Raw genomic sequence first — 13654 nt, forward strand, 5'->3', positions numbered from 1 at the left:
AAACTTTCATGATTCAGATAGGGCATGTAATTTTAATCAACTTTCCAATTTACATTTATCAACAAATTTGCTTTGTTCTCTTGGTATACTTTGTTGGAAGCTAAACCTTGGTAGGCTCAAATGCAAAGTTCTAAGCCCTTGAAGGCTGCCTCTTATCTCAGTGCATTTTGGCATTTTTCCAAAGCTACCCAACGCTAGTTCATGTATGCCATATATATATTATATTGTGCTCACTCCTGTGGAGCTATTTATGAGTCAGCACTTATCGGCTAAAATGTAAGTCTGTCAAAAAACTGAAATAATGGGGCAATCCGCAGAGGCTTAGATACAAGGTAATCACAGAGGTATAAAGTATATTAATATAACTGTGTTGGTTATGCAAAACTTGGGAATGGGTAATAAAGGGATTATCTATCTTTTTAAACAATAACAATTCTGGAGTAGACTGTCCCTTTAAATCATTATTTTGTGAATTCAATCAGGGGAAAACACTAATCTGTGTATGTTGCTGGCACAAAAAGGGTTAACCCTGAATACCAACATACTAATCTCAGTAAACACAAGCAAGCTTGCAAAACTAACCTCTGTGATATTTCTTAATGTTTAATAACTTTGCACTAATGAGAAAATAAATCATCAGATCCTTGAGAAAAGGAAGAAACCTTTTAGACTTTGCTCACCTGACTCCCATTTTGCAATCCATGACACAGGGGCTATCGAATTCAGAAAGCAAGTCATCCATCTGATTGTATCTCTCTCCGTCCTTTAGCACATCGCCATGGTAAGCTGGAACATAGGGTTGCAGCACGTCTGTCATCAGCTGGCTCAGGCAGCGCTGCTCACAGTCGCAGTGTTTCTTCAGGATTTTACCATTTGCTGCTGCTTTAAAGCTACCTGCAATCCAATCACAAGTATTGTTCAGTCTGTGGCACGCACAGCATTATCCCTGCATGACTACACACAAATAAATAAACGCAAAGCTATCTGCAATCCAATCACAAGTATTGCTCAGTCTGCGGCACGCACAGCATTATCCCTGCATGACTACACACAAATAAATAAACGCAAAGCTACCTGCAATCCAATCACAAGTATTGCTCAGTCTGTGGCACGCACAGCATTATCCCTGCATGACTACTCACTAAATAAATAAACGCAAAGCTACCTGCAATCCAATCACAAGTATTGTTCAGTCTGTGGCACGCACAGCATTATCCCTGAATGACTACACACAAATAAATAAACGCAAAGCTACCTGCAATCCAATCACAAGTATTGCTCAGTCTGTGGCACACACAGCATTATCCCTGCATGACTACACACAAATAAATAAATGCAAAGCTACCTGCAATCCAATCACAAGTATTGCTCAGTCTGTGGCACGCACAGCATTATCCCTGCATGCCTACTCACTAAATAAATAAACGCAAAGCTACCTGCAATCCAATCACAAGTATTGCTCAATCTGTGGCACGCACTAGCATTATCCCTGCATGACTACTCACTAAATAAATAAACGCAAAGCTACCTGCAATCCAATCACAAGTATTGCTCAGTCTGTGGCACGCACAGCATTATCCCTGCATGACTACTCACTAAATAAATAAACGCAAAGCTACCTGCAATCCAATCACAAGTATTGCTCAGTCTGTGGCACGCACAGCATTATCCCTGCATGACTACAAACAAATAAATAAACGCAAAGCTACCTGCAATCCAATCACACGTATTGCTCAGTCTGTGGCACGCACAGCATTATCCCTGCATGACTACACACAAATAAATAAACGCAAAGCTACCTGCAATCCAAGCACTAGCATTATCCCTGCATGACTACACACAAATAGATAAAAGCAAAGCTATCTGCAATCCAATCACAAGTATTGCTCAGTCTGTGGCACACACAGCATTATCCCTGCATGAATACACACACATAAATAAACGCAAAGCTACCTGCAATCCAATCACAAGTATTGCTCAGTCTGCGGCACGCACAGCATTATCCCTGCATGAATACACACAAATAAATAAACGCAAAGCTACCTGCAATCCAATCACAAGTATTGCTCAGTCTGTGGCACGCCCAGCATTATCACTGCATGACTACACACAAATAAATAAACGCAAAGCTAAATGCAATCCAATCACAAGTATTGCTTAGTCTGTGGCACGCACAGCATTATACCTGCATGACTACACACAAATAAATAAACGCAAAGCTACCTGCAATCCAATCACAAGTATTGCTCAGTCTGTGGCACACACAGCATTATCCCTGCATGACTACACACAAATAAATAAACACAAAGCTATCTGCAATCCAATCACAAGTATTGCTCAGTCTGTGGAACGCACAGCATTATCCCTGCATGACTACACACAAATAAATAAACGCAAAGCTATCTGCAATCCAATCACAAGTATTGCTCAGTCTGCGACACGCACAGCATTATCCCTGCATGACTACACACAAATAAATAAACGCAAAGCTACCTGCAATCCAATCACAAGTATTGCTCAATCTGTGGCACGCACAGCATTATCCCTGCATGACTACACACAAATAAATAAACGCAAAGCTAACTGCAATCCAATCACAAGTATTGCTCAGTCTGTGGCACGCACAGCATTATCCCTGCATGACTACACACAAATAAATAAACGCAAAGCTACCTGCAATCCAATCACAAGTATTGCTCAGTCTGCGACACGCACAGCATTATCCCTGCATGACTACACACAAATAAATAAACGCAAAGCTACCTGCAATCCAATCACAAGTATTGCTCAATCTGTGGCACGCACAGCATTATCCCTGCATGACTACACACTAAATAAATAAACGCAAAGCTACCTGCAATCCAATCACAAGTATTGCTCAGTCTGTGGCACGCACCAGCATTATCCCTGCATGACTACACACAAATAAATAAATGCAAAGCTACCTGCAATCCAATCACAAGTATTGCTCAGTCTGTGGCACGCCCAGCATTATCCCTGCATGACGACACACAAATAAATAAACGCAAAGCTACCTGCAATCCAATCACAAGTATTGCTCAGTCTGTGGCACGCACAGCATTATCCCTGCATGACTACTCACTAAATAAATAAACGCAAAGCTACCTGCAATCCAATCACAAGTATTGCTCAGTCTGCGGCATGCACAGCATTATCCCTGCATGACTACACACAAATAAATAAACGCAAAGCTACCTGCAATCCAATCACAAGTATTGCTCAGTCTGTGGCACGCACAGCATTATCCCTGCATGACTACACACAAATAAATAAACGCAAAGCTACCGGCAATCCAATCACAAGTATTGCTCAGTCTGTGGCACGCCCAGCATTATCACTGCATGACTACACACAAATAAATAAACACAAAGCTACCTGCAATCCAATCACAAGTATTGCTCAATCTGTGGCACGCACAGCATTATCCCTGCATGACTACACACAAATAAATAAACGCAAAGCTACCTGCAATCCAATCACAAGTATTGCTCAGTCTGTGGCACGCCCAGCATTATCCCTGCATGACTACACACAAAAAAATAAACGCAAAGCTACCTGCAATCCAATCACAAGTATTGTTCAGTCTGTGGCACGCACAGCATTATCCCTGCATGACTACACACAAATAAATAAACGCAAAGCTACCTGCAATCCAATCACAAGTATTGCTCAGTCTGCGGCACGCACAGCATTATCCCTGAATGACTACACACAAATAAATAAACGCAAAGCTACCTGCAATCCAATCACAAGTATTGCTCAGTCTGTGGCACGCACAGCATTATCCCTGCATGACTACTCACTAAATAAATAAACGCAAAGCTACCTGCAATCCAATCACAAGTATTGCTCAATCTGTGGCACGCACAGCATTATCCCTGCATGACTACACACAAATAAATAAACGCAAAGCTACCTGCAATCCAATCACAAGTATTGCTCAGTCTGTGGCACGCCCAGCATTATCCCTGCATGACTACACACAAATAAATAAAAGCAAAGCTACCTGCAATCCAATCACAAGTATTGCTCAGTCTGCGGCACGCACAGCATTATCCCTGCATGACTACACACAAATAAATAAACGCAAAGCTACCTGCAATCCAATCACAAGTATTGCTCAGTCTGCGGCACGCACAGCATTATCACTGCATGAATACACACAAATAAATAAACGCAAAGCTACCTGCAATCCAATCACAAGTATTGTTCAGTCTGCGGCACGCACAGCATTATCACTGCATGAATACACACAAATAAATAAACGCAAAGCTACCTGCAATCCAATCACAAGTATTGTTCAGTCTGTGGCACGCACAGCATTATCCCTGCATGACTACACACAAATAAATAAACGCAAAGCTACCTGCAATCCAATCACAAGTATTGCTCAGTCTGCGGCACGCACAGCATTATCCCTGAATGACTACACACAAATAAATAAACGCAAAGCTACCTGCAATCCAATCACAAGTATTGCTCAGTCTGTGGCACGCACAGCATTATCCCTGAATGACTACATACAAATAAATAAACGCAAAGCTACCTGCAATCCAATCACAAGTATTGCTCAGTCTGTGGCACGCACAGCATTATCCCTGAATGACTACACACAAATAAATAAACGCAAAGCTACCTGCAATCCAATCACAAGTATTGCTCAGTCTGTGGCACGCACAGCATTATCCCTGCATGACTACAAACAAATAAATAAACGCAAAGCTACCTGCAATCCAATCACAAGTATTGCTCAGTCTGTGGCACGCACAGCATTATCCCTGCATGACTACAAACAAATAAATAAACGCAAAGCTACCTGCAATCCAATCACAAGTATTGCTCAGTCTGTGGCACGCACAGCATTATCCCTGCATGACTACAAACAAATAAATAAACGCAAAGCTACCTGCAATCCAATCACAAGTATTGCTCAGTCGGTGGCACACGCAGCATTATCCCTGCATGACTACACACAAATAAATAAACGCAAAGCTACCTGCAATCCAATCACAAGTATTGCTCAGTCTGTGGCACGCACAGCATTATCCCTGCATGAATACACACAAATAAATAAACGCAAAGCTACCTGCAATCCAATCACAAGTATTGCTCAGTCTGTGGCACGCACAGCATTATCCCTGCATGACTACACACAAATAAATAAACGCAAAGCTACCTGCAATCCAATCACAAGTATTGTTCAGTCTGTGGCACGCACAGCATTATCCCTGCATGACTACACACAAATAAATAAACGCAAAGCTACCTGCAATCCAATCACAAGTATTGCTCAGTCTGTGGCACACGCAGCATTATCCCTGCATGACTACTCACTAAATAAATAAACGCAAAGCTACCTGCAATCCAATCACAAGTATTGCTCAGTCTGTGGCACGCTCAGCATTATCCCTGCATGACTACAAACAAATAAATAAACGCAAAGCTACCTGCAATCCAATCACAAGTATTGCTCAGTCTGTGGCACGCACAGCATTATCCCTGCATGACTACAAACAAATAAATAAACGCAAAGCTACCTGCAATCCAATCACAAGTATTGCTCAGTCTGTGGCACGCACAGCATTATCCCTGCATGACTACTCACTAAATAAATAAACGCAAAGCTACCTGCAATCCAATCACAAGTATTGCTCAGTCTGTGGCACACGCAGCATTATCCCTGCATGACTACACACTAAATAAATAAACGCAAAGCTACCTGCAATCCAATCACAAGTATTGCTCATTCTGTGGCACACGCAGCATTATCCCTTCATGACTACTCACTAAATAAATAAACGCAAAGCTACCTGCAATCCAATCACAAGTATTGCTCAGTCTGTGGCACACGCAGCATTATCCCTGCATGACTACACACAAATAAATAAACAAAAAGCTACCTGCAATCCAATCACAAGTATTGCTCATTCTGTGGCACGCACAGCATTATCCCTGAATGACTACACACAAATAAATAAACGCAAAGCTACCTGCAATCCAATCACAAGTATTGCTCAGTCTGTGGCACGCACAGCATTATCCCTGCATGACTACAAACAAATAAATAAACGCAAAGCTACCTGCAATCCAATCACAAGTATTGCTCAGTCTGTGGCACGCACAGCATTATCCCTGCATGACTACACACAAATAAATAAACGCAAAGCTACCTGCAATCCAATCACAAGTATTGTTCAGTCTGTGGCACGCACAGCATTATCCCTGCATGACTACACACAAATAAATAAACGCAAAGCTACCTGCAATCCAATCACAAGTATTGCTCAGTCTGTGGCACACGCAGCATTATCCCTGCATGACTACTCACTAAATAAATAAACGCAAAGCTACCTGCAATCCAATCACAAGTATTGCTCAGTCTGCGGCACGCACAGCATTATCCCTGAATGACTACACACAAATAAATAAACGCAAAGCTACCTGCAATCCAATCACAAGTATTGCTCAGTCTGTGGCACGCACAGCATTATCCCTGAATGACTACATACAAATAAATAAACGCAAAGCTACCTGCAATCCAATCACAAGTATTGCTCAGTCTGTGGCACGCACAGCATTATCCCTGAATGACTACACACAAATAAATAAACGCAAAGCTACCTGCAATCCAATCACAAGTATTGCTCAGTCTGTGGCACGCACAGCATTATCCCTGCATGACTACAAACAAATAAATAAACGCAAAGCTACCTGCAATCCAATCACAAGTATTGCTCAGTCTGTGGCACGCACAGCATTATCCCTGCATGACTACAAACAAATAAATAAACGCAAAGCTACCTGCAATCCAATCACAAGTATTGCTCAGTCTGTGGCACGCACAGCATTATCCCTGCATGACTACAAACAAATAAATAAACGCAAAGTTACCTGCAATCCAATCACAAGTATTGCTCAGTCGGTGGCACACGCAGCATTATCCCTGCATGACTACACACAAATAAATAAACGCAAAGCTACCTGCAATCCAATCACAAGTATTGCTCAGTCTGTGGCACGCACAGCATTATCCCTGCATGAATACACACAAATAAATAAACGCAAAGCTACCTGCAATCCAATCACAAGTATTGCTCAGTCTGTGGCACGCACAGCATTATCCCTGCATGACTACACACAAATAAATAAACGCAAAGCTACCTGCAATCCAATCACAAGTATTGCTCAGTCTGTGGCACGCACAGCATTATCCCTGCATGACTACACACAAATAAATAAACGCAAAGCTACCTGCAATCCAATCACAAGTATTGCTCAGTCTGTGGCACACGCAGCATTATCCCTGCATGACTACTCACTAAATAAATAAACGCAAAGCTACCTGCAATCCAATCACAAGTATTGCTCAGTCTGTGGCACGCTCAGCATTATCCCTGCATGACTACAAACAAATAAATAAACGCAAAGCTACCTGCAATCCAATCACAAGTATTGCTCAGTCTGTGGCACGCACAGCATTATCCCTGCATGACTACACACAAATAAATAAACGCAAAGCTACCTGCAATCCAATCACAAGTATTGCTCAGTCTGTGGCACGCACAGCATTATCCCTGCATGACTACTCACTAAATAAATAAACGCAAAGCTACCTGCAATCCAATCACAAGTATTGCTCAGTCTGTGGCACACGCAGCATTATCCCTGCATGACTACACACTAAATAAATAAACGCAAAGCTACCTGCAATCCAATCACAAGTATTGCTCATTCTGTGGCACACGCAGCATTATCCCTTCATGACTACTCACTAAATAAATAAACGCAAAGCTACCTGCAATCCAATCACAAGTATTGCTCAGTCTGTGGCACACGCAGCATTATCCCTGCATGACTACACACAAATAAATAAACAAAAAGCTACCTGCAATCCAATCACAAGTATTGCTCATTCTGTGGCACGCACAGCATTATCCCTGAATGACTACACACAAATAAATAAACGCAAAGCTACCTGCAATCCAATCACAAGTATTGCTCAGTCTGTGGCACGCACAGCATTATCCCTGCATGACTACAAACAAATAAATAAACGCAAAGCTACCTGCAATCCAATCACAAGTATTGCTCAGTCTGTGGCACGCACAGCATTATCCCTGCATGACTACACACAAATAAATAAACGCAAAGCTACCTGCAATCCAATCACAAGTATTGTTCAGTCTGTGGCACGCACAGCATTATCCCTGCATGACTACACACAAATAAATAAACGCAAAGCTACCTGCAATCCAATCACAAGTATTGCTCAGTCTGTGGCACACGCAGCATTATCCCTGCATGACTACTCACTAAATAAATAAACGCAAAGCTACCTGCAATCCAATCACAAGTATTGCTCAGTCTGTGGCACGCTCAGCATTATCCCTGCATGACTACAAACAAATAAATAAACGCAAAGCTACCTGCAATCCAATCACAAGTATTGCTCAGTCTGTGGCACGCACAGCATTATCCCTGCATGACTACAAACAAATAAATAAACGCAAAGCTACCTGCAATCCAATCACAAGTATTGCTCAGTCTGTGGCACGCACAGCATTATCCCTGCATGACTACTCACTAAATAAATAAACGCAAAGCTACCTGCAATCCAATCACAAGTATTGCTCAGTCTGTGGCACACGCAGCATTATCCCTGCATGACTACACACTAAATAAATAAACGCAAAGCTACCTGCAATCCAATCACAAGTATTGCTCATTCTGTGGCACACGCAGCATTATCCCTTCATGACTACTCACTAAATAAATAAACGCAAAGCTACCTGCAATCCAATCACAAGTATTGCTCAGTCTGTGGCACACGCAGCATTATCCCTGCATGACTACACACAAATAAATAAACAAAAAGCTACCTGCAATCCAATCACAAGTATTGCTCAGTCTGTGGCACGCACAGCATTATCCCTGCATGACTACAAACAAATAAATAAACGCAAAGTTACCTGCAATCCAATCACAAGTATTGCTCATTCGGTGGCACACGCAGCATTATCCCTGCATGACTACACACAAATAAATAAACGCAAAGCTACCTGCAATCCAATCACAAGTATTGCTCAGTCTGTGGCACGCACAGCATTATCCCTGCATAAATACACACAAATAAATAAACGCAAAGCTACCTGCAATCCAATCACAAGTATTGCTCAGTCTGTGGCACGCACAGCATTATCCCTGCATGACTACACACAAATAAATAAACGCAAAGCTACCTGCAATCCAATCACAAGTATTGTTCAGTCTGTGGCACGCACAGCATTATCCCTGCATGACTACACACAAATAAATAAACGCAAAGCTACCTGCAATCCAATCACAAGTATTGCTCAGTCTGTGGCACACGCAGCATTATCCCTGCATGACTACTCACTAAATAAATAAACGCAAAGCTACCTGCAATCCAATCACAAGTATTGCTCAGTCTGTGGCACGCTCAGCATTATCCCTGCATGACTACAAACAAATAAATAAACGCAAAGCTACCTGCAATCCAATCACAAGTATTGCTCAGTCTGTGGCACGCACAGCATTATCCCTGCATGACTACAAACAAATAAATAAACGCAAAGCTACCTGCAATCCAATCACAAGTATTGCTCAGTCTGTGGCACACACAGCATTATCCCTGCATGACTACTCACTAAGGCCTAGATTTAGAGTTCGGCGGTAGCCGTCAAAACCAGCGTTAGAGGCTCCTAACGCTGGTTTTGGCCGCCCGCTGGTATTTGGAGTCAGTGATTAAAGGGTCTAACGCTCACTTTACAGCCGCGACTTTTCCATACCGCAGATCCCCCTACGCCATTTGCGTAGCCTATCTTTTCAATGGGATCTTTCTAACGCTGGTATTTAGAGTCGTTTCTGCAGTGAGCGTTAGAGCTCTAACGACAAGATTCCAGCCGCCTGAAAAAAGCAGGAGTTAAGAGCTTTCTGGCTAACGCCGGTTCATAAAGCTCTTAACTACTGTACCCTAAACTACACTAACACCCATAAACTACCTATGTACCCCTAAACCGAGGTCCCCCCACATCGCCGCCACTCGATTAAAATTTTTAACCCCTAATCTGCCGACCGCCACCTACGTTATACTTATGTACCCCTAATCTGCTGCCCCTAACCCCGCCGACCCCTATATTATATTTATTAACCCCTAACTTGCCCCACACAACGTCGCCGCAAGCTACTTAAAATAATTAACCCCTAATCTTCCGACCGCAAATCGCCGCCACCTACGTTATCCCTATGTACCCCTAATCTTCTGCCCCTAACATCGCCGACCCCTATGTTATATTTATTAACCCCTAATCTGCCCCCCACAACGTCGCCGACACCTACCTACACTTATTAACCCCTAATCTGCCGAGCGGACCTGAGCGCTACTATAATAAAGTTATTAACCCCTAATCCGCCTCACTAACCCTATCATAAATAGTATTAACCCCTAATCTGCCCTCCCTAACATCGCCGACACCTACCTTCAATTATTAACCCCTAATCTGCCGACCGGAGCTCACCGCTATTCTAATAAATGTATTAACCCCTAAAGCTAAGTCTAACCCTAACACTAACACCCCCCTAAGTTAAATATAATTTTTATCTAACGAAATAAATTAACTCTTATTAAATAAATGATTCCTATTTAAAGCTAAATACTTACCTGTAAAATAAATCCTAATATAGCTACAATATAAATTACATTTATATTATAGCTATTTTAGGATTAATATTTATTTTACAGGTAACTTTGTATTTATTTTAACCAGGTACAATAGCTATTAAATAGTTAAGAACTATTTAATAGTTACCTAGTTAAAATAATTACAAATTTACCTGTAAAATAAATCCTAACCTAAGATATAATTAAACCTAACACTACCCTATCAATAAAATAATTAAATAAACTACCTACAATTACCTACAATTAACCTAACACTACACTATCAATAAATTAATTAAACACAATTGCTACAAATAAATACAATTAAATAAACTATCTAAAGTACAAAAAATAAAAAAGAACTAAGTTACAGAAAATAAAAAAATATTTACAAACATAAGAAAAATATTACAACAATTTTAAACTAATTACACCTACTCTAAGCCCCCTAATAAAATAACAAAGACCCCCAAAATAAAAAATTCCCTACCCTATTCTAAAATACAAAAATTACAAGCTCTTTTACCTTACCAGCCCTGAACAGGGCCCTTTGCGGGGCATGCCCCAAGAATTTAATAAACGCAAAGCTACCTGCAATCCAATCACAAGTATTGCTCAATCTGTGGCACGCACAGCATTATCCCTGCATGACTACACACAAATAAATAAACGCAAAGCTACCTGCAATCCAATCACAAGTATTGCTCAGTCTGTGGCACGCACAGCATTATCCCTGCATGACTATTCACTAAGGCCTAGATTTAGAGTTCGGCGGTAAAAGGGCTGTTAACGCTCCGCGGGCTTTTTTCTGGCCGCACCATAAATTTAACTCTGGTATCGAGAGTTCAAACAAATGCTGCGTTAGGCTCCAAAAAAGGAGCGTAGGGCATTTTTACCGCAAATGCAACTCTCGATACCAGAGTTGCTTACGGACGCGGCCGGCATCAAAAACGTGCTCGTGCACGATTCTCCCATAGGAAACAATGGGACTGTTTGAGCTGAAAAAAAACCTAACACCTGCAAAAAAGCAGCGTTCAGCTCCTAACGCAGCCCCATTGTTTCCTATGGGGAAACACTTCCTACGTCTGCACCTAACACTCTAACATGTACCCCGAGTCTAAACACCCCTAACCTTACACTTATTAACCCCTAATCTGCCGCCCCCGCTATCGCTGACCCCTGCATTACAGTTTTAACCCCTAATCTTCCGCTCCGTAAACCGCCGCAACCTACGTTATCCCTATGTACCCCTAATCTGCTGCCCTAACATCGCCGACCCCTATGTTATATTTATTAACCCCTAATCTGCCCCCCACAACGTCGCCGACACCTACCTACACTTATTAACCCCTAATCTGCCGAGCGGACCTGAGCGCTACTATAATAAAGTTATTAACCCCTAATCCGTCTCACTAACCCTATCATAAATAGTATTAACCCCTAATCTGCCCTCCCTAACATCGCCGACACCTACCTTCAATTATTAACCCCTAATCTTCCGATCGGAGCTCACCGCTATTCTAATAAATGTATTAACCCCTAAAGCTAAGTCTAACCCTAACACTAACACCCCCCTAACTTAAATATAATTAACATCTAACGAAATAAATTAACTCTTATTAAATAAATTAATCCTATTTAAAGCTAAATACTTACCTGTAAAATAAACCCTAATATAGCTACAATATAAATTATAATTATATTGCAGCTATTTTAGGATTAATATTTATTTTACAGGCAACTTGGTATTTATTTTAACTAGGTACAATAGCTATTAAATAGTTAATAACTATTTAATAGTTACCTAGTTAAAATAATTACAAAATTACCTGTAAATAAATCCTAACCTAAGATATAATTAAACCTAACACTACCCTATCAATAAAATAATTAAATAAACTACCTACAATTACCTACAATTAACCTAACACTACACTATCAATAAATAAATTAAATACAATTGCTACAAATAAATACAATTAAATAAACTATCTAAAGTACAAAAAATAAAAAAGAACTAAGTTACAGAAAATAAAAAAATATTTACAAACATAAGAAAAATATTACAACAATTTTAAACTAATTACACCTACTCTAAGCCCCCTAATAAAATAACAAAGCCCCCCAAAATAAAAAATTCCCTACCCTATTCTAAATTTAAAAAGTTACAAGCTCTTTTACCTTACCAGCCCTGAACAGGGCCCTTTGCGGGGCATGCCCCAAGAAGTTCAGCTCTTTTGCCTGTAAAAGAAAACATACAATACCCCCCCCCCAACATTACAACCCACCACCCACATACCCCTAATCTAACCCAAACCCCCCTTAAATAAACCTAACACTAATCCCCTGATGATCTTCCTACCTTGTCTTCACCATACCAGGTTCACCGATCCGTCCTGGCTCCGATATCTTCATCCAACCCAAGCGGGGGCTAGACATCCACTGAAGAAGTCCAGAAGAGGCTCCAAAGTCTTCATCCTATCCGGCAAGAAGAGGACATCCGGACCGGCAAACATCTTCTCCAAGCCGCATCTTCTATCTTCTTCCATCCGGTGCGGAGCGGGTCCATCTTGAAGCAGGCGACGCGGATCCATCCTCTTCTTCCGATGTCTCCCGACGAATGACGGTTCCTTTAAGGGACGTCATCCAAGATGGCGTCCCTCGAATTCCGATTGGCTGATAGGATTCTATCAGCCAATCGGAATTAAGGTAGGAATTTTCTGATTGGCTGATGGGAATCAGCCAATCAGAATCAAGTTCAATCCGATTGGCTGATCCAATCAGCCAATCAGATTGAGCTCGCATTCTATTGGCTGTTCCGATCAGCCAATAGAATGCGAGCTCAATCTGATTGGCTGATTGGATCGGCCAATCGGATTGAACTAGATTCTGATTGGCTGATTCCATCAGCCAATCAGAAAATTCCTACCTTAATTCCGATTGGCTGATAGA

General features: G+C 41.4%; 1 protein-coding gene across 1 annotated transcript in view; it reads right to left on the reverse strand.

Moving 5' to 3' along the window:
• Positions 1 to 13654, reverse strand: part of ITPKB (inositol-trisphosphate 3-kinase B) — a 225568-nt gene that overhangs the window by 78235 nt on the left and 133679 nt on the right. Inside the window, exon 4 of the mRNA XM_053712624.1 lies at positions 681 to 894. Within this exon, the coding sequence (XP_053568599.1) occupies positions 681 to 894 (214 nt within the window). The remainder of the gene's footprint in view (positions 1 to 680; positions 895 to 13654) is intronic.

Source organism: Bombina bombina, chromosome 4 (genome assembly GCF_027579735.1).
Source record: "Bombina bombina isolate aBomBom1 chromosome 4, aBomBom1.pri, whole genome shotgun sequence".
In the NCBI taxonomy this organism is placed as follows: domain Eukaryota; kingdom Metazoa; phylum Chordata; class Amphibia; order Anura; family Bombinatoridae; genus Bombina; species Bombina bombina.